General features: G+C 46.5%; 1 protein-coding gene across 1 annotated transcript in view; it reads right to left on the reverse strand.

Moving 5' to 3' along the window:
* The window catches only part of DLL3 (delta like canonical Notch ligand 3), a 96,081-nt gene that overhangs the window by 12,267 nt on the left and 61,314 nt on the right, over positions 1 to 22,500 (reverse strand). The window contains exons 5-7 of the mRNA XM_075324835.1: positions 21,807 to 22,168; positions 5,854 to 6,073; positions 5,140 to 5,770 (exon numbers count right to left, since the gene is read on the reverse strand). Coding sequence (XP_075180950.1) covers positions 5,140 to 5,770; positions 5,854 to 6,073; positions 21,807 to 22,168 — 1,213 coding nt within the window. The remainder of the gene's footprint in view (positions 1 to 5,139; positions 5,771 to 5,853; positions 6,074 to 21,806; positions 22,169 to 22,500) is intronic.

Consider the following 22,500-nt stretch of genomic DNA (forward strand, 5'->3'; position numbering starts at 1 on the left):
GGAGCCTCGGGCACTGGTGGGGCCCTCAGCTCAGGTAGAACCCCCGACCTCCACTGTCCAGGTGGCAGGGACAGAGTTTGCAGCTTTGGCTGAGAAACTCTGAGTCGCTGTCACAATCCATGGCTCAGTCTATGGACAGATGGTCTGCTAAGATACTAGAAGCTTTGCAGTCCAGATCGGTCCTTACACAGGCCTCGGGCACTGTGAGTTCATCGCCCCCAGGCCCCTCTCGGTCTGCACAGCAGCGTGCTCCTGGGGTGACACCTGAGTCTCACGGGGAGGACTCCGACACGGACCGCAGTCCCAGACCGGCTAAGCGGGCTCGCTGGGAACCTTCCCCGACTTCATCACGCTGTTCGGGGTCTCAGCTTGAGGACTCTCTGGAGGATGAAGCGGAGGTCGCAGCTCAGGGCTCTGACCCTGACGTTGCTCTCAATCTTGATACACCGGAAGGGGACGCCATAGTAAATGACCTTATAGCGTCCATCAACCAGGTGCTAGATCTTTCTCCCCCAACTCCACCTATAGAGGAGTCTGCTTCGCAGCAGGAGAAACACCAGTTTAGGTTTCCTAAACGTACACAGAGTGCTTTTTTCGATCACTCTAACTTCAGAGATGCTGTCCAGAAGCACAGAGCATTTCCGGACAAGCGCTTTTCTAAGCGTCTTAATGACACACGCTACCCTTTTCCTGCTGACGTAGTTAAGGGTTGGGCTCAATGTCCCAAGGTGGATCCTCCAGTCTCTAGCCTGGCGGCTAGATCCGTAGTATCAGTGGCAGATGGTTCATCGCTCAAGGATGCCACTGACAGGCAGATAGAACTCCTGATGAAATCCATCTATGAAGCCATAGGCGCGTCTTTTGCCCCAGCCTTTGCAGCAGTGTGGGCACTCCAGGCTATCTCAGCTTGTCTATCTGAGATTAATGCGGTCACACGTACCTCTGCTCCGCAAGTTGCGTCTTTGACTTCTCAGGCGTCGGTTTTTTCATCCTACGCCATGAAAGCCGCCCTGGACTCTGCGAGCCGTACAGCGGTAGCGTCCGCCAATTCGGTGGCAGTCCGCAGGGCCATGTGGCTACGCGAATGGAAGGCAGACTCTGCTTCCAAGAAGTTCCTAACCGGTTTGCCATTTTCTGGCGACCGTTTGTTTGGCGAGCAATTGGATGAAATTATTAAGCAATCCAAGGGAAAGGATTCGTCCTTTCCCCAGTCCAAGCCAAACAGACCGCAGCAGCGAAAGATTCAGTCGAGGTTTCGGTCTTTTCGGCCCTCAGCCAAGTCCCAATCCTCCACGTCCAACAGGCCTCAGAAGGGCCAGAGGAACTCTTATGCATGGCGGTCTAAGTCACGTCCTCCAAAGACCGCCGGAGGCACCGTCTCCAAGGCGGCCTCCTCATGACTTTCGGCCTCCCCAAACCGCATCCTCGGTCGGTGGCAGGCTCTCCCGCTTTTGCGACGCCTGGTGGCCACATGTCCAAGACTGATGGGTGAGAGACATTGTCTCACGGTTACAGGATAGAGCTCAGCTCTCGTCCTCCGACTCATTTCTTCAGAACATCTCCGCCCCCCGAGCGAGCCGATGCACTTTTTCAGGCGGTGAACACTCTGAAGGCAGAAGGAGTTGTGATCCCCGTTCCCCTTCAAGAACGTGGTCGCGGCTTTTACTCCAGAGGTTCGGGTGGATCATCAATTTCCCAAAGTCAAAATTTACACCGACCCAATCACTGACGTACCTCGGGATGGAGTTTCATACTCTCTCAGCAATAGTCAAGCTTCCGCTGGACAAACAGCGTTCGCTGCAGACAGGGGTGCACTCTCTTCTTCGGGCCCAGTCACACCCCTTGCGGCGCCTCAGGCACTTCCTAGGGAAGATGGTGGCAGCTATGGAGGCAGTTCCCTTTTGCGCAGTTTCATCTGCGTCCACTTCAATGGGACATTCTCCGCAAATGGGACAGGAGGTCGACGTCCCTAGACAGGAACGTCTCTCTTTCACTGGCAGCCAAAACCTCTCTTCAGTGGTGGCTTCTTCCCACTTCTTTGTCGAGGGGAAAATCCTTCCTGCCCCCATCCTGGGCTGTGGTCACGACGGACGCGAGTCTGTCAGGGTGGGGAGCGGTTTTTCTCCACCACAGGGCTCAGGGAACCTGGACTCCGACAGAGTCCTCCCTTCAGATCAATGTTCTGGAGATAAGGGCAGTGTATCTAGCCCTAAAGGCGTTCCATCGGTGGCTGGAGGGCAGACAGATCCGCATACAGTCGGACAACGCCACGGCGGTTGCGTACATCAACCACCAGGGCGGCACACGCAGTCGTCAAGCCTTCCAAGAAGTTCGGCGGATTCTGCTGTGGGCGGAGGCCACAGCCTCCACCATCTCCGCAGTTCACATCCCGGGCGTAGAAAACTGGGAAGCAGACTTTCTCAGTCGCCAGGGCATGGACGCAGGGGAATGGTCTCTTCACCCGGACGTGTTTCAAGAGATCTGTTGCCGCTGGGGAACGCCGGACGTCGACCTCATGGCGTCTCGGCACAACAACAAGGTCCCGGCATTCATGGCACGGTCTCAAGATCACAGAGCTCTGGCGTCGGACGCATTAGTTCAGGATTGGTCGCAGTTTCAACTGCCTTATGTATTTCCTCCTCTAGCACTGCTGCCCAGAGTGTTACGCAAAATCAGGTCCGACTGCCGCCGCGCCATCCTCGTCGCTCCAGACTGGCCGAGGAGGTCGTGGTACCCGGATCTGTGGCACCTCACGGTGGGTCAACCGTGGGCACTCCCAGACCGCCCAGACTTGCTGTCTCAAGGGCCATTTTTCCATCTGAATTCTGCGGCCCTCAACCTGACTGTGTGGCCATTGAGTCCTGGCTCCTAGCGTCTTCAGGGTTATCTCAAGATGTCATTGCCACTATGAGACAAGCCAGGAAACCAACGTCCGCCAAGATCTATTACAGGACTTGGAGGATCTTTTTATCCTGGTGCTCTGATCAGGGTTTTTCCCCCTGGCCGTTTACCTTGCCCACTTTTCTTTCCTTCCTTCAATCAGGAATGGACAAGGGTTTCTCGCTCGGTTCTCTCAAGGGACAAGTATCGGCGCTTTCCGTGTTTTTTTCAAAAGCGTCTAGCCAGGCTTCCGCAGGTCCGCACGTTCCTGCAGGGAGTTTGCCACATAGTCCCACCTTACAAGAGGCCGCTGGAACCATGGGATCTTAACAGAGTGCTAAAGGCTCTTCAGAAACCACCTTTCGAGCCACTGCGGGATGTATCTCTATCACGTCTTTCGCAGAAGGTGGCATTTCTAGTGGCAGTTACATCGCTCCGTAGAGTGTCGGAGTTGGCAGCGCTGTCATGCAAAGCCTCCTTCCTGGTTTTTCACCAGGATAAGGTGGTTCTGCGTCCGGTCCCGGAATTTCTCCCTAAGGTGGTATCCCCTTTTCATCTCAATCAGGATATCTCCTTACCTTCATTTTGCCCTCATCCAGTTCACCAATGTGAAAAGGATTTGCACTTGCTAGATCTAGTGAGAGCACTCCGGCTCTACATTTCTCGGACGGCGCCCCTGCGCCGTTCTGATGCGCTCTTTGTCCTTGTCGCTGGCCAGCGTAAGGGTTCGCAGGCTTCCAAGTCAACCTTGGCTCGGTGGATCAAGGAACCGATTCTTGAAGCCTACCGTTCTTCTGGGCTTCCGATTCCTTCAGGGCTAAAAGCCCATTCTACCAGAGCCGTGGGTGCATCCTGGGCATTGCGGCACCAGGCTACGGCTCAGAAGGTGTGTCAGGCGGCTACCTGGTCGAGTCTGCACACTTTCACGAAACACTATCAGGTGCATACCTATGCTTCGGCAGATGCCAGCCTAGGTAGGCGAGTCCTTCAGGCGGCGGTTGCCCACCTGTAAGAGGGGGCCGTTTTACGGCTCTTTTTATCGAGGTATTATTTTACCCACCCAGGGACTGCTTTTGGACGTCCCAATTGTCTGGGTCTCCCAATGGAGCGACAAAGAAGAAGGGAATTTTGTTTACTTACCGTAAATTCCTTTTCTTCTAGCTCCTATTGGGAGACCCAGCACCCACCCCTGTTCCCTTCGGGCTGTTGTTCTTTTGTGTACACATGTTGTTCATGTTGAATTGTTCTTTTGGTTCATGGTTCAGTTCTCCGAACATCCTTCGGATTGAATTTACCTTAGACCAATTTATAAGTTTCCTCCTTCCTGCTTTTGCACCAAAACTGAGGAGCCCGTGATGCACGGGAGGGTGTATAGCAGAGGGGAGGGGTTACACTTTTTAAAGTGTAATACTTTGTGTGGCCTCCGGAGGCAGAAGCTATACACCCAATTGTCTGGGTCTCCCAATAGGAGCTAGAAGAAAAGGAATTTACGGTAAGTAAACAAAATTCCCTTCATTTGGTATTATTGACACATCCTATCAACATATAATATTATTTAATTCATATGATATTCACCGTAAAGCAATAATAAAACAAAACACAAAATTGCAATCTCTTGGTCATCACCCCCAAAAAAAGTGAAAAAAAAAAAGTGATCAAAACATCTTATGTGCCCCCAAAATAGTATCAATAAGAACTATTATCTTGGCACTTAAAATCAAGTCTTTAGGTCTAAAAATGGATATATAGAAAACTTTGGGGAAAAAAAACACAAATTTAATGTTATCTTTTCTCAAACCTTTATAAAAATAAATTGTTGGTTAAAAAAAAAGTGTGGTATCATTGTAATCATACTGACCTGGAGAATCATGTCACCAGATCATTGCTACCACAGAACATACACCATAAAATCTATAGCAGTAGTGCGATTTTTTTTTTTTAATTTATGTAATTTTTTTTTTTTTTTTTTTAATCATTTTAGCATAGTTTTTTGTTGGTTTTTTTTGTTTAACCCCCCCCACCCTCCCAATTTTTTGGTACATTTTATGGTGAAATCAATGGCGTCATTCAAAATTGCAACTTGTCCTCCAATAAAACAAGTCCTCATGGATTTGGAAAAAAAAAAATTAAAAAAGCTATGTCTCTTTTACCAAGGGAGAGAAAATAATCAAAAGCGCAAAAACAAAAATTGTGTGGGTGGAAAAAGTTAATCTTAAATATCCATGCTGCCCATACATCAGTGATGGAAGAGCTACTCACCGGCGGCCATCTTTCTCCTCCTCCATATCTGATGCCGGGAGCAGCTTCTGCTTGCTTCGGGATTTTTCCCTAAGACAGTCCTGATTGGGCATCTTGAAATGAGGAGGTGAGATAAGAAACGGCTCTTTCTCTTTTAGGTTGTTCTTGTGCTCTAAGTCATTGGTGACTATCCCTTTCTGATTGAGGAATCCTTTCTTAAGACCTCTCATAAGGAGCACCAGACCGCATGCCACCAAACCCAACGTGATTACTCCTAGGCAAGCTGTTAGGGCTAGGTTCGACGGAGGATCGGCATAGTAAGATGAAGAAGTTGGTTCTTGCACCCTGAACTCACAACTGGAGCCCATTAAGCCAGAGGGACATTGGCAAACGTGGCCGCTGAAATGGGTGAAGCAGGTGCCTCCATTAAGGCATGGCTTAGAGCTGCAGGCATCTACTCGTTGAGTACAATCTTTACCACCATAGCCAAGAGTACAGGAACATGTGTAGGTGTTCAGCCCGTCTACGCAGGTGCCTCCATTGGCACAGGGGTTGATGGCACAGTCGTCGACATTTACTTCACAACGAGGTCCTGAGAAGCCCACCCGACATTTGCACACTGCGTTACGCCCAACATCCAAGCAGTGGCCACCTAAGAGGAGATTGTAAAAAGTTATAGGATGCAATCCTGATGAAGGCCACAATCTGAAGAATTATGTAGCAGCGGAGACTCACCATTCAGACACGGGTTGTTGGTGCAACGATCAATTTTTTTCTCACAGTTGGATCCATGGTAATTGATGGGGCAACGGCAGACATAACCACCCACAATGCTTTTCTCTACGCAGGTGCCACCATTAAAGCAAGGGCCATCGGCACACGTCATGGCACTTATGTCACAGTTCTTGCCATAGAAACCTCGAGGGCACACGCATTTGTAGTCATTCTCCAGGTCCTGGGATAGGAAGGGTGTGGGGTAATGGAATCAGAGAAGGGTGGGGGGGATAATGAGCAGGAAAACATTTGGAGAGAGAGGTTAAGTTTAATTGAGAGTGCAAAACAAAAAAATGGACCGTTAGAGGAGGTTGGAATCGGTGGAAGCCAAGGGCAGCGATGGACATGCAAATGAAAGGAAATCGATGGGTGAAATGGGAGAAGACAATGTGCAAGGACACAGAGAAAAAAAAGGAGTTATTAATAAGGATGTATTTGACTGTCTACAAACACGTAATGGGGTGAATCGTAAAACCTAGTGCAATAGAAAATTATGATAAATGACTCTAATTAGAAAAACATGGCTACTTTCATCCAAAAATAGGTTTGAATCCAAAAATAAGTTTGTGTTTGTTATTGCCGTTTAATCGGATTTGCACCAAGATTTGAAATTACCTCCTATCCATATGATGGGGGATAATTTTCCAATTGCCGGGGGTGTGTTTACCCCATCGGACTAGAGCGGAAGTCAAGCATGCCCACCTCTATTCATTCTCAGTGGAGAGCTGAAGATTGTGGAGAGTAGTGAAGGATAGGACAAAACTTCTATTTTTGGTGCAAACAGGAAGCCTGTCAGTAACCCCTCAATTCTGGAATCTCCAAATATAATATATATATATATATATATATATATATATATAATCTCACCAAGATCCCACAGGAGTCCTTCTTGCCTCCTCATACAGACCATGTGTCAAACAAACAGACACCTCCTCAGGAGGAGGTCGGGGAGAGGAGTTACATCCGGGCTTGGACAAAAGTTAGGGACACGCTGGTGACTCAGACCTCGCCACCATCAAACGAACCTCTGAGCTAAGGGACAGCACAGGGTCCCAGTCTGAGGGTCAGCTTAGGTGTCCCGGTCATGTCATCCGGTCCCTGTGACAGGTTCCAATGCTCAAACTGCTATTGAACTATTGCGTTGGAACACGGTCATCCCTTACCATTCCTCTTTTTTGTCAGTCAAATCATTGAACGATCAATTGCAATTTACAGTTCACAATTTTCGAAAATTGAACGACCATATTTTCGTCCGTTTTAACAATGTTGATCGAGTGTTTTTGGACGCATCGTTCGGTTGCTCAACCTATTCACATGAACGATAGGTTGTTAACATTAGACTATGACACATTGGAGGCCAGCACACATGGGTCTAAAGCCTCAGAGCCTCTTTTACAGTCTTGGCACCTCGGCTCACACCCTCCTCAGTGTGATTAACATGTTACGACTGCGGGAAATCTCGAGCAGGGACACCACTTGCCGGAGGTCTTTATTGGAGGATCCGAGCCATGATTAGTCTGGGGAAAACTACACATTGTCGAAAAAGTCCTGGTTCCTTCACATTTGACAAGCAACGGAATGAAAGAGCTTTTTTAAAACATAAAAATATTGCATTGTACGGTAGCTGGAAAGGCTCCTGTCATCATAGTAACTATATTGTGCAAAAGTATTAGGCAGGTATGGCAAAAATGCTACAAAGTAAGAATACTTTAAAAAAAATAGAAGAGTTAATTGTATATTTTTATCAATTAGGTGAAGGATCAAAAGAGAAATCTAAATCATCAATATGAGGTGTGACCACCCTGTAACTCAAAAACAACAACACATCAATTGTCCTAGGTACACTTGCCCAATATCAGGGACTTCATCCGATTGTACTTAGGTGTATGAGTAACTAATTATACCAAAGAGGGGATAATGATCATTTATATATGTAGGCTCAAAAAAAGGCATTCACTGAAACTGAAACTGGGTAGGAGGCTTAGGAATGGGTGAGGAACAGCTAAACTCTCCCACAATGATGAGGTTTTGGAAGAGTTTCATGTCACGAGTCTTACACCATAGCAAGTCTGAGGGCGGCTTCTCACTTGCGAGTTTCTCGCAGTAGAGCAATGAGAGAAAATCTCGCATTGGAATCGGACACATGTTAGTGAATGATTCAGCTCTCATCTGCGATTTTTTTCTCAGTCCAAATCGGACTGAGCATGCTGCTTTTTTGCGAGTTTCTACTGCGAGTTTCTCCAATGCAAGTCTATGGGAGCGTGTAAAAAATCGGATGTCACGGGACGGCATTCACACCATCCTAGTGACATCCGATTTTCTAAATACATTTCTCGCATGTTTCCTAAAACACTGGAAACGAGCGATGTCTCCCAATATCTGTCAATCACTATTTCTCTGTCAGTCGGTCTCTCCCTCTCGGTCTCTATTCTCTCTCTGTCGGTCCGTCACTATCTCTGTCCCTCTCTCACAGTCTGTCGGTCATTTTCCCCTCCTCTCTCATACTCACCGATCCCCGGCGCGGCGCTGCACGGCTTTCTCACTGCTGCGGCGACTTTTACTATTTTGAAAAAGCCGCCCCCTCATTAAACAATCTCGTATTCCCTGCTTTCCCCGCCCACAGGCGCCTATGATTGGTTGCAGTGAGACACGCCCCCACGCTGAGTGACAGGTGTCTCACTGCACCCAATCACAGCAGCCGGTGGTTGTGTCTATACTGTGCAGTGAAATAAATAAATAAATAATTAAAAAAAACGGCGTGCGGTCCCCCCCAATTTTAATACCAGCCAGATAAAGCCATACGGCTAAAGGCTGGTATTCTCAGGATGGGGAGCTCCACTTTATGGGGAGCCCCCCCAGCCTAACAATATCAGTCAGCAGCCGCCCAGAATTGCCGCATACATTAGATGCGACAGTTCTGGGACTGTACCCGGCTCTTCCCGATTTGCCCTGGTGCGTTGGCAAATCGGGGTAATAAGGAGTTAATGGCAGCCCATAGCTGCCACTAAATCCTAGATTAATCATGTCAGGCGTCTATGAGACACCCTCCATGATTAATCTGTAAATTACAGTAAATAAACACACACACATGAAAAAATCCTTTATTAGATAATTACCAATTTAATAAGCCCCAAAAAGCCCTCCATATCCGGCGTACTCCACGGACCTCCAGCGTCGCTTCCAGCATGAAGGTGACAGGAGCTGCAGAAGACACCGCCGCTCCGGTCACCTCCAAGCAGCAACTGAGGTGAGTAGCGCGATCAGCTGAGCTGTCACTGTTGGAGGATCCAGCGGTGGCCGCGATTAACCTCAGTGACAGCTCAGCTGATCGCGCTACTCACCTCAGTTGCTGCTTGGAGGTGACCGGAGCGGCGGTGTCTTCTGCAGCTCCTGTCACCTTCATGCTGGAAGCGACGCTGGAGGTCCGTGGAGTACGCCGGATATGGAGGGTTTTTTGGGGCTTATTAAATTGGTAATGAGGGAATTTGTTTGTGTTTTTTATTTCTAATAAAGGATTTTTTCATGTGTGTGTGTTTATTTACTGTAATTTACAGATTAATCATGGAAGGAATCTCGGGGAGACGCCTGACATGATTAATCTAGGATTTAGTGGCAGCTATGGGCTGCCATTAACTCCTTATTACCCTGATTTGCCAACGCACCAGGGCAAATCGGGAAGAGCCTGGTACAGTCCCAGAACTGTCGCATATAATGTATGCGGCAATTCTGGGCGGCTGCTGACTGATAGTTAGGTTGGGGGGCTCCCCATAACGTGGAGCTCCCCATCCTGAGAATACCAGCCTTCAGCCGTATGGCTTTATCTGGCTGGTATTAAAATTGGGGGGGACCGCACGCCATTTTTTTTTAATTATTTATTTATTTCACTGCACAGTATAGACCCGCCCACCGGCTGCTGTGATTGGGTGCAGTGAGACACCTGTCACTCAGCGTGGGGGCGTGTCTCACTGCAACCAATCATAGGCGCCTGTGGGCGGGGAAAGCAGGGTATACGAGATTGTTTAATGAGCGGCCGGCTTTTTCAAAACAGTAAAAGCCGCCGCAGCAGTGTGAACGCCGGGGATCGGTGAGTATGAGAGAGGGCTGCTAACTTCAGTCACTCGGGGGATTAGTGGTCACCGGTGAGCCCTTCACTGGTGACCGCTAATCAGGACGCGGCACAGACAGAGCCGCAGCATGACAATGAAGTTGGGTTAAGTTCACCCGAGTTCATTCTGATTGTGCGGCTCTGTCTGTGTCTGCTGTCATCTGCCATTCAGCTCTGCTACATAGCTGTCTGTGTCTGCTGTCAGCGGCCATGTAGCAGCGCTGAATGGCAGATGACATAGTAAAAAATACGCATTACACACGCATTACACACGCATTACACACGCTAGTAAAATCATTAATTTATTCAGAAATAGCATCGCACTTGCGTTGCACTCGCACCTAACGTGAACTAAAATCAGCCGAGTTTTTTTCAGCCCAGTCGGACCGATTTTACTCGCATAGATGTGTTTCCACCCTGAGCATGAGGCCGTTGCCACACGGGGACTAATGCGATCCTCGCATGACACTCGGCTCACGCTGGCAGCACAGCGGGAGCCGAGTGTCACTGCGACTGAGGTCTGATCATGTGATCGGACCTCAGCTGCAGGGGACGGACCGGCACTGAGGAGGGGCGGGCCGGCGCTACAGAGGGGAGGGAGGGATCTATCTCCCTCTCTCCTCCATAGCTGGCTATTGCCATTCTTGCCCTGCACTCGCGGTACACCGGTGTACCGCGAGTGCAATGCGATCTTTCTCTCGCCCCATAGCCTTGAATGGGTGCGAGAGAAAGAGTCTCGCATTACATCCGCAGCATGCTGCGATTTGTTTTCCCGGTCCGATTGGGGCCGAGAAAATAATCGCTCATGGGTGCTGACCCATAGACTAATATTGGTCCGAGTGGAATGCGATGTTTTATCGCATTCATCGATTTTCATGCCGTGTGTTTTAGGCCAAATAACAAGACAAGGTAGTTATACTGCATCAGCAAGGTTTTTCCCAGGAAACGTTTCAAAGCAGACAGGGGTTTCAAGATGGTGCTTTTTTAAAACCGCTTGAACAGCACAAGATATTGGCAACCTTTTAGGACCATAAACGCTGTGGTTGACTAAGGAAAGTAAGGGGTGTTTTGCACGCTACAACATTGCAGGTGCGATGTCGGTGGGGTCAAATCGAAAGTGATGCACATCCGGCGTCGCTGTCCTATATCGGAGTGTGTAAATCGTTTTTGATACGATTAACGAGTGCAAAAGCGTCAAAATCGTATGATCGGTGTAGAGTCGGTCATTTCCATAATTTCGGAAGGACCGATGTTACAATGTTGTTCCTCGTTCCTGCGGCAGCACACATCGCTGTGTGTGAAGCCGCAGGAGCGAGGAACATCTCCTACCTGCGTCCTGCGGCTCATGCCGGCTATGCGGAAGGAAGGAGGTGGGCGGGATGTTTACGTCCCGCTCATCTCCGCCCCTCCGCTTCTATTGGCCGCCTGCCGTGTGACGTCACTGTGACGCCGCACGACCCGCCCCATTAGGAAGGAGGTGGGTCGCCGGCCAGAACGACATCGCAGGGCAGGTAAGTGCATGTGAAGCACAAGATATCGCAGCTGCGATGGGGGCGGGGACTATCGCGCTCGGCATCGCAAGCATCGGCTAGCGATGTCGTAGTGTACAAAGTACCCCTTAGTGTAGGAGATTAAAGACATATCGTGCTTTTTTTTTTTTTTTTTAAATCAGAAGATGTCCAGCAGTGCCATCAGCTCAGAACTAATAGCAGCCAATGGGACTGAGCTACACCAATGTATTGTTTTGAGAAGTGTGACCAAAAGTGGTCTTCATGGAAGAATTAAAGCCAAAGCTTCATCATTAATATGGAAACAAGTTACACAACTACGTACAAAAAGATAGAAACTGGGGTGCAGAAAAATGTCCCCTCGATTCGTTTGTTAGTAAAGGGTTGAAAGGTGGTACAATAAAGATTATCTACTGTGATAACTGATTCTGTCTCAAGGCAAGCGGTGATGGAGGAGACCTATGGACAAGAAGAATTCATTTGTTTCACACATGCCTAAAACTTTTGCACAATACTGTTTAATAATAATGGCGATTTCCAGCGGTTAGGGGTCCTGACAGGTTCCCTTTATATAAATGATGACGAGCTTCAATACAATAAACAACCTGTAGATGGAGTGGCGATGTTTTGGCAGGAAAAAAAAGTCAAGTTTTTCGAATTTCTGACGACCCCTTTATGGCTATATATACAAAGCTACATTTTCAATCTGCGCATGGTACGTTATGTGGATGACACACAAACCGAAAATCCAGCTCTGTAGTCACGCGATAACCCACAGTAGATAATATCGGATGTTTTTCTGTGCACTAGTTTTGGGTTTTGTTTTTTTTTGTTTGTTTTTTTTATTTCCCCAAAAGATTTAAAGAGGTTTTCTGTATCCACTGCATATTCTAAAGTTCTGCTAGTTTCTAATACACCATTTTGAAGATCTCTACTTGCACCCAGTGAAGGTAATCTATATTTTTGTAAAGAAAAAGCTCACAACAGAATTCAGAATTTTGGAAAAGTTTTTTTTTTTCCAGCTTGCTGGTGATATTATACCGCCATGTTTCCATTTTCTTTGCAGGCGGCTGCACCAAAATTGCAGTCTATCTATTGTGTTTTTCAATGCGTTTTTGTTCGATTTTACTGCAGGATTATTTTCTAAGTGTAGAAACATCGGGATTCCGGCGCTGTGATTGCATCGCAAGTGCGCGCCCATACTCTCGTGGGCGCACTCTCCCCTCTGTACGTCGCTCAGATCCTCCGCTTCTCCTGTAGTGGCCCGCCCCGCTCCTCCCATCTATTTCCTGCTGCAGGGTACGATGGGAAGAAGGTGACGTCGGGCCGGCGCAGAACGCTGGAGGCAGTGGGGAAAGGGCGGGCACAAGAGTATGGGCGGGCACTTGCGATGCAATCACAGCGCCGCCCATACTCTCATGCCTGCGACCACGTCACTAGGTGTCCCGGCATGCACAGGACCTCGGGCGCAGTGGGCGGCGTCCTGAGGGATGATTTGGAGCATGGGGGACGGCGTAAGGGACAGCAACGGACGCCACACGGCCCGCCCCCATGGACGATTTACAAGATTTTCAAACCGAAAGGTACAGTTTTATAAAGTATTTATTTTGGTTTAAAAGGGGGCACAAAAAGTATAGAAACCTTACTAGAATGCAGCCCACGAGCTGCAGAGGGGGAACATTTAGGTTGAAAGCCAAATTTCTGATGACAGGTTTTCTTTAATTGTAATATTTCACAAAGAGCAAGCAAAGATCTTTAAAAATAAGAGTGAATAAAACAGTGTAGTAGATAATTGTCTTACAGAAAACCCCTTTAAAAGAAAATTCCCATCTCGTAAAGTGATGGCATACCGCCGCAATATACCACCACTTTATGACCTCTAGGACCAACAGCGATCCAACAATGCGAGGTAAACATCACTGCGTCCCCTTCTTTCTCAGGAAAAGTGGATCTGATTCCCCCACTGATCAAAAAATGAGGACATATCCTAGGGATAGGAATATCCCTTTAACAAGAACCTGTTACCAGTTTTGGGTCCTATAAGCAGTGGGAAGAACGTAAAAATCACTTTATAATACTCACCTAAACGGTCGCTTCGGTGGAGTTCGGTCAGATGGTCGTCTTTGTTCTCTGGAGCCGGCGTCTCCTCTTTCGGCCATCTTCGTCCTCCTTCTGAAGCCTGTGTGCGTGACGCGTCCTACGTCATAACACACTCACCGGTCCCGCGCAAGCGCACTACAATACTTTGATCTGCCCTGAGCAGGGCAGATCAAAGTGCTCCTGCGCAGGACCTCAGTGCCAACGAGTGTGGATGACATAGGTGACAGTGCACCTGCGCAGGACCTCAATGCCGGCGAGTGTGGATGACGTAGGGCGCGTCATGCACACAGGCTTCAGAAGAAGGGCAACAAAGATGGCCGAAAGAGGAGGCACCGCCACCGGAGAACGGAGACACCCATATAACGCAACTCCACTGCAGTGACTGTTTAAGTGAGTATTATAAAGTGATTTTTACGTTCTACACAACGGCCTGGGCTCTTATATACAGTATGTTAGAATGATGTATATAAGAGACCAGTGATGGTGGCTGCAGCTTATAGGCCCCAAAACTGGTGACAGGTTCCCTTTAAGACCGGTTTTACCTGTCCGTCATTCACAGTCTCAGGACGGACAAAGTCTGGATGGTCCACGGGTCTCCTGTTGAGTCTCCGAAGACTGTTGCGTTTGGTCAGTAGACCCGTGACCGGTCCGGACATGGTGGTCTGTACTTGGCTCGTAAATGTCGGTTGTGTGGAACCTGGTACATTCAGAATGATGGTGGAATGTGAGCGCTTTGTATGGTGACACGGATGTACATGGAGGGATGGATTTTGTACTTGCTAATGTGTGGTAGTATGTGCTCTACATCTATGTTAGGATGCAGTATACAGTACATACGTACCTTACATCGTGCATGCGCTGTGCGGTGTTTATGGCAGTGTATGATCGCTCCAGACACTGTACACTTGCAAATTTTTGCATTCACTTTCACGTAATCTTAGGGCCGGTTTAAAATGTCTTTAGTACACGGACCGCCCTAAGATCGCAGTACCCGGCCAACCGTCTCGCCCCCTCGCTTGAGTCTAATGCTTCATGTACAAAGGTGATTGAGGGTTTGTGAATTTTCCATATTTTTGAATAAATTTGACCTAAAACTATATCAGATTTTTTACAAAAGTCCTAAAAGTAGATAAGAATTTGTTAAAAATATTATATTATAGTATCTTATATCTCTGAGTGTCAAAGGTTTTTTGAACCTTTTTGCTTTCCGTATCCGGTGTGACCTCCTTGTGCAGCCATATCTGCATCTACATGTGTCCAGTAATTGTTTTCTTTGAAGCCTCGCAGACTATTTATGCCTTGTTTTGGGGGGTAATTCTACACCATTATTACCTGTACTGCGGATTGATGGGGTCCAAACTCTTTAGGGAAAGTTTTAAAAACTGCATGAACAGCTCCTCTTATAAGGACCTCCGTAATCTCCTTTGTTCGTGCCATGATACACTTCCATATACATATACTGTTAAGATCCGATTTCAAAAATTCAAAGTTCTTTAAATAAACCAAGTCACCTAATAAGACTAATTCCACTTTCAGCTTAACTGCTAATCCTAAGGGTTCACATACTTTTGCCACTCACAGACATGAGATATTGAATCATTGTTCGTATTTTAAAAAAAATGACAGTGTAATATTTATTTATTCATTTGTTTGATTTGTTTTTCTTTACTTTTAAGACTCGTGTGAAAATCTGATAAAATTTTAGGTCAAATCTTGTCACTCACCTGTTTTGGCCCGACTCTGCTCCCTTCCCCTGTGACCGCTGCCCTTTGCTGTACTCCACATCGGATTTCAGAAGTTGTCCGGAAAACTTCAGTGGCATCAAGACCCAAGGCTTTTTTAAGGCAGACTCAGACCCTCATGTGATGTGTCTTAAGGGCACTTTGCACACTACGACATCGCAAGCCGATGCTGCGATGCTGAGCACGATAGTCCCCGCCCCCGTCGCACATGCGATTTTGTGTGATAGCTGCCGTAGCGATAATGTTCGCTACGGCAGCTTCATACGCACTTACCTGGTCAGTGACGTCGCTGTGACTGCCGAAGAATCCCTCCTTCAAGGAGGCGGTGCATTCGGCGTCACCGCGACTTCACTAATCGGCCGGCCAATAGCAGTGGAGGGGTGGAGATGAGCGGGATGTAGACATCCCATCCACCTTCTCCCTTCCACATTGCCGGTGGACGCCGGGCGCAGGTAAGGAGATGTTTGTCGCTCCTGCAGCTTCACACACAGCGATGTGAGCTGCCGCAGGAACGACAAACAACATCGTACCTGTGGACGCACCGACATTATGAAAATGACCGACGTGACACAGATCACCGATTTTTGACTGTTTCACGCTCGTTCATCTTCTCTCCTAGGCTTTGCACGTTGCGACGTCGTTACCGCGCCGGATGTACGTCACTTTCGATTTGACCCTGACGATATCGCAGTAGCGATGTCGCAACGTGCAAAGTAACCCTTAGTGTTAAATGGGACAAAACAATCACTGATCTCGGGGAGACCAGCCAGAGAAAACACTGCCGGCAGCCAACGAGGGCGCTCAACACAGTGAAACCCTAGGTGAATTGCCCCCTGGGAAATATGCAAATCAAAAAGTCAACGGAGCCTCTGTTAGGAGTCTCAACACAGAAACTAGCCAGATATCCCTCCAGGAAGGACCTAGCCAAGGATAGGATTTCACTGTGTTGAGCGCCCTCGTTGGCTGCCGGCAGTGTTTTCTCTGGCTGGTCTCCCCGAGATCAGTGATTGTTTTGTCTTGCTGGTCTACTAGGCATTGCTCCCACCTAGCCAGAATCCTACTCCACACTGATGAGGGGCAATACCCCGAAACAGCTGTCTGTGGATGGATACCTGGCCTTGGTATTTCTTTTGTCATATCTTTAAACTCGTCAAGAGTTGGATATTGACTAAAAGGGCCACTTAATATGGTGGTTATGGTGGTCTCCTAAAAAGAGTCACCCCTTGGCTAGGTCCTTCCCGGAGGGATATCTGGCTAGTTTCTGTGTCGAGACTCCTAACAGAGGCGCCACAGACCTTTTTGATTAGTGTTAAATGGATATTCCAATCTCCAAGATCCTATCCCAATATACCCATAGTCATAGTACTAATATTAGCAAATACCTCCAATTAGAAATGTAGTATAGTTCTCCTAATATAGCCATGTCACTTACCTCATGTGCAGGGCATTACACCTTAGGTGTCCATGTGTATGATCATTCATATAGTGAAAGTTTGTTAGTTTATTGCTCGTGGTCCTAACCACGCTAACCTAAGCTACTGCAATGCCCTGCACATGAGGTAAGAGATATGACTAATCAGGAGAACTATACTACATTTCTAATTGGAGGTATTTGCTAATATTATTATTACACATACTACATATTGGGATAGGATCTTGGAGCTGGGAATGCCCCTTTTAAGTAGCTTTGTGTTCTGTTACCTTTTGCATTTTGGACTTAGCCTTCCCAGTTCTTTCAGCTGACAACCATTTCAGCAAACTCCCGATGTTTTTACAATTTTTGGGGGTTTTTTTTGCATCTTGGAGCAGATCTACGACCCAACCTTCATCTGCTGTAAGGATAACAACTCATCTCTGGCCTTGTTCACACTATAAGTGCTCCTGCATAACAGGGTATCGTCTCTGCAAACAAGTTTACCTGTTCACCAATGCTGTCAGGGGCTGTCCAATTGATTGATGGTTAACCCTTCATCTGCTGTAAGCTTAACTCATCTCTGGCCTTGTTCACTCTACAAATGCTGTTGCATAAAAGTGTTTCATCTCTGCAAACAAGTTTACCTGTTCACCAATGCTGTCAGCAGTTGTCCAGTTGACTGCTGATTAACCTTTCATCTGCTGTAAGCATAACTCATCTCTGGACTTGTTCACACTACTAACACTGTTGCAAGTCCTGAATTGACTATACATTTTCAATTCCTAAGTCTGTTATTCCTGACGTTGTCTTCTCCTGTTTCCTGCTCCTCTTATCTCCCCACTGTCCAGCTTACCCTGCTGTCCTGGTTCTTCTTGTCCCCTGTGCCATCCGGCAAGTCATACCCGCTGTGCCATTGGCTTTGGTCCATATTGTCCATCTTGACCCTGAGGCTTAGTGAATCCACCTCAACAGGTGATCCCATACCAAATTTATGCAAAAATATGGAAAATTATGAAAGGTTCACCCCCTTTCAACATGACTGTATTCCTATAAGGCAGTTTGCTCAGGTCATTAGACACGGCGGTCAGGCTGGGTAATGTAATCTTGGCCCGGTCCGTGTTTCACCCAATGTGTATTACAGACCTAAAAGTGTTGTAGAGCCTCTTCTTAAAGGGCCCTACACACTGATAGGACATACAACTGCTGTAAAAGCGCACAGTTGCCAAGCCTGCTAGTTACATAGACTCTCAGATAGGATTTACTACTCGTCCCTGCTCGGTAATGGATATACAGAATGGAACAACTTTACATTGAGCCTGCGGAGGGAAAACTCTGAGTATGTGAGAACAGAAACTGTATAGAAAGTCTAAAAAAAATAAAATAAAAAATAAGACGAATTATATTCTGCAGACGTGCCATCAGTTCAGCCTTGAATGGGTTAAACTAAAATCGCTGCATGAAGGTAATACTGAGCACTATATTATGCCTGTGGCGGTACTAAGGACTGAGGTGGAGGTACTAGGGACTGAGGTGGAGGTGCTAGGGACTGAGGTGGAGGTGCTAGGGACTGAGGTGGCGGTACTAAGGACTGAGGTGGCGGTACTAGGGACTGAGGTGGAGGTACTAGGGACTGAGGTGGCCATACTAGGGTCTAAGGTGGCAGTACTATGACTGAGGTGGCGGTACTAGGGACTGAGGTGTCGGCGTTGACACTGGGACTCCCTGTTCTGTTTTTGTATCCTTGTATTATGCAATGATTCTTTAAGGGGCTATTTATACAATTGAAACTTATCCCTTATTCGAGATAACATACAGATTACTGGGGTCCAGCGATCCCAAGAATTGAGTCTCTGCATAGCCCCATCTATACAGTGTGTCCACCCATATCCTGTCCACCGCCATTAACTTAAGAACGGCGGCAGCTATAGGCATAGAAACGGTGTCTAGGTATAGTAAAGTAGCCATGCGCTACGCAATGAAACCACCTATAGCGCCACCTGGTGGAAAACAACGGAGTTAGCATTTTTATCTCGAAAACGGAACGAGATAGAGAAAAAAAAGTGAATTACAAAGTTGTAGGGCATCATCAATACAATACGAATCGACACCTTACATACAGAAATTCTATGATTAGAACGTGTAAAACTCACAAGGCTGCGGACGTGAAGCGATACCTCATGGAGACCTTCCTACAAGACATTGGGTATGCTGGCTGTGTGGAGTGGCCTCCACGCTCACCTGACCTGACCCCATTGGACTTCTTTCTGTGAGGTCACATCACACAGCAGGTGTATGCGACCCCTCCACCAACATTGCAGGACCTACGACGACGTATCACAGATGCTTGTGCAAACGTGTCACCTACCATATTGCCCAACGTGCAGCGAGATACAGTATGCTGTGCAGAGGCCAGATGTGCATTGCAGCTGACGGGGGCCACTTTGAGCATCAAAGTTAAATGAGTGCCATATGCGTGACCAGCATGCAATGTTTTGGGGGGGTCATGGGTTTCATATCATAGCATTTCTGTATGCAAGGTGTCGATTCGTATTGTATTGATGATGCCCTACAACTTTGTAATTCACTTTTTTTCTCTCTCTCGTTCCGTTTTTGAGATAAAAATGCTAACTCCGTTGTTTTCCACCAGGTGGCGCTATAGGTGGTTTCATTGCGTAGCGCATGGCTACTTTACTATACCTAGACACCACTTCTATGCCTATAGCTGCTGCCGTTCTCAAGTTAATGGTGGTGGACAGGATATGGGTGGACACTGTATACAGTGGAGAGGTGCATCCTTTACTTCCACTCCAGTCATTGTATATGGGTTATTGGATAAAGCGGAGCACTCTGCTTGGCTTTTTCCGGTAGTCCCATAGACAATGAATGGAGCTGAGGTCGAGCATGGGCATCTTCACCTTTTTCAGATGGGGTTCGGCTTCTTAAGATCCAGAACCCCATTCTTGAGATCGCTGAGTGTTTCTGTGATCAGATCCCAGTAAATTTTCCGATATCTAATGTATAGGTGATAGCATTTATTTGTGGGAACACCCCTTTATAGGATTCTGTACCAAATTTTGCCTGGATTGTTCCTTTTAAAGGGAACCTGTCACATGGAAAAATGAAATTAACCTGCAGATATGGGGTTAATCCGCACCCTAATAGCATTTGGATCCTGCCCGGTGCCTGCGCTTACAGCCCAGCTGCCGGGAGGAAGAGAACTTTAATCCTGCCAACGGCGTTTGGCTTTCAGTCATCGGGTGGTGGTGGCGCGGGTTCAGTCACCACTCTGTTTATGGAGAGCGGCGGCTATAACTGCCCCCCACACTGACTGACAGCTCGCTCAGCATTAGAGGCAGCTGTCAATCAGTGAGGGGGGCGTGGTTACAGCGTCACCCAGGGCAGGTTCCAAACATTATTACCCTGCAGATTAACCCCATATCTGCAAGTTAATAGCATTTTTTCACATGACAGGTGCCCTTTAAAAGTACAGTGCTTTGTAGGGTGATCATAGCTCCCGTTGAGCAGTAAATGGGTGTCAGGATGATACCTTCATCAAAAAACTAAATACTATTTAAATCAGGATTTTGTGTGATGTATTTTTTTTACATTTTTGTCAATTTTTTTTATTACATATCACAGTCTGTATTAAAAACAGAAAATAGAAATCTTGCAATCTTCACATTGACCACTGAGACTTTTTTTTTCACTCTTAACTTCCTGTTGTTTTAGGACACAGCACACGTACATTATCCACACTGGTCTGACCCCGCCCCTGTCTTTTGCATTGAAACATCTAATGAGCGTGTGCAAAGGTCATTGTGAAGGGAGGGGGAGAAGGTGATTGGTGGATACTGTGTGTATAGCTGTTATTAGTCATTGTAATACTGACTCTGATGATAAGGAGCCTGCTGAAAACTCTTCCTGAAAAGACAGGAAGTAGGAGACTAAAATAGCCCCAGTGTCCAGTGTGAAAACTGCTAAATTAATATTATTATTATTAGTATGTATTATTATTATTATTATGATTATGTATTATTATTATTATTATGTCTTATTTATATTATTATTATGTATTATTTATATTATGTATATTATTATGTTTTATTTATATTATTATTCTTATGTATTATTTATATTATTATTATTAATATTATTTATATTTATTATGTATTTTATTATTATTATTTTTATGTATATTATTATTTTTATGTATTTCTATTATGTATTATTTATATTATTATGCATTATTTATTTTATTATTATTACTATTATGTATTATTTATATTATTATTATGTATTATTTATATTATTATGAATTATTTTTATTTTATTATTACTATTATGTATTATTTATATTATGCATTATTTATATTATTATGTATTTAGATTATGTATTATTTATATTATTATTATGCATTATTTATATAATTATTAATAGTAATAAAGAATAATAATAATAAATAATAATAATAAGGATCCTGATGTGAAAATATACATGTAGCACAAATACCTGATTTAAATATTAAGTACATTTCTGATCATTGCTTTCTTTTTAAGGGGTCCTCCGACCTTTTAACAAAAAAAAAAAAAAGGATGCTTCCCACCAATCCAGGAAAAAGGCTCCAATGTGGCCTTTGGTTTTCATTACCAAGTGGCTGACATCTTGGTATTAGGAGCCATGGTGGCAGTAACCTCAGTGGACACTGACTGCAAGCCTACATGCACGCCATCGGGGACCACTAGGGCTTCTTTGTGGATCGGTGGGGCATTAGTTGAGTAGTTATTGTTTTAATTTTTTTAAAGGTTAGAGAACCCCTTTAAGTTATAAACCCCATAAGTAATAAAATCAACTTTTGTATCACGATTGGCCTGGAGTGATGCCACCACTTCGACTTTCTTGGGCGCTAATGAATATACAAGAATGTAAAGTGTTGGTCGTACCGCGTCCACGTAGCTGCCTTTTACGCTACAGGACCAAAGCAAAAGCCGCCAATGCAGCCATAGCCCGTTGGGCAAGTGATAGGAGACTGGGCGTGATGACTTACGTTGCAGCTGCCTCCATTTTTGCACGGGTTACTGGCACATTCGTTGCTCTCGATCTCACAGTTGGTTCCCGTGTAGCCCGCTCGGCAGTTGCAGGAGTAGCTCCCCTGGCCGGTGTTGGTGCAGCTGGCTCCATTGTGGCACGGCTTGTGATTGGTGCAGTAGTTCAGGTCTTGATTGCAGAACAGGCCTCCCCAGCCTTCTTGACACGTGCATTCAAATGGCTGCGAGCAAGACCCGTGCAGGCAGCCGGGGTACCGCACGCACTCGTCACAGAGCCGGCCTTGCCATCCCATACGACACTTGCACTCCCCCGGCACCTCGCAGAAGCCGTGAGACTCGCTGCAGCTCGGCAAACAGATAGCTGGAAGAGAAAGTGCAAATGCGTTTACCATCACATTCACTTACCTGTGGCCTGCCTTTGTCTATGTGCTTTTCCTTTACAATCTCCACTATCAGAAACAGGACAGCGCCTCTAGTGGATAAACTGAAACATGGCAATATCCTGATTATCAAATCCAGCACTTAAAGGGAACCTGTCACCAGATTTGGTGACTATAAGCTGCGGCCACCACCACTGGGCTCTTATATGCAGCATTCTAACATACTGTATATAAGAGCTCAGGCCGCTGTGTAGAACGTAAAAATCACTTTATAATACTTACCTTAACGGTCGCTGCGGTGGAGTTGGGTCTC

The sequence above is a fragment of the Anomaloglossus baeobatrachus genome, chromosome 9 (assembly GCF_048569485.1).
Source record: "Anomaloglossus baeobatrachus isolate aAnoBae1 chromosome 9, aAnoBae1.hap1, whole genome shotgun sequence".
Classification (NCBI taxonomy): domain Eukaryota; kingdom Metazoa; phylum Chordata; class Amphibia; order Anura; family Aromobatidae; genus Anomaloglossus; species Anomaloglossus baeobatrachus.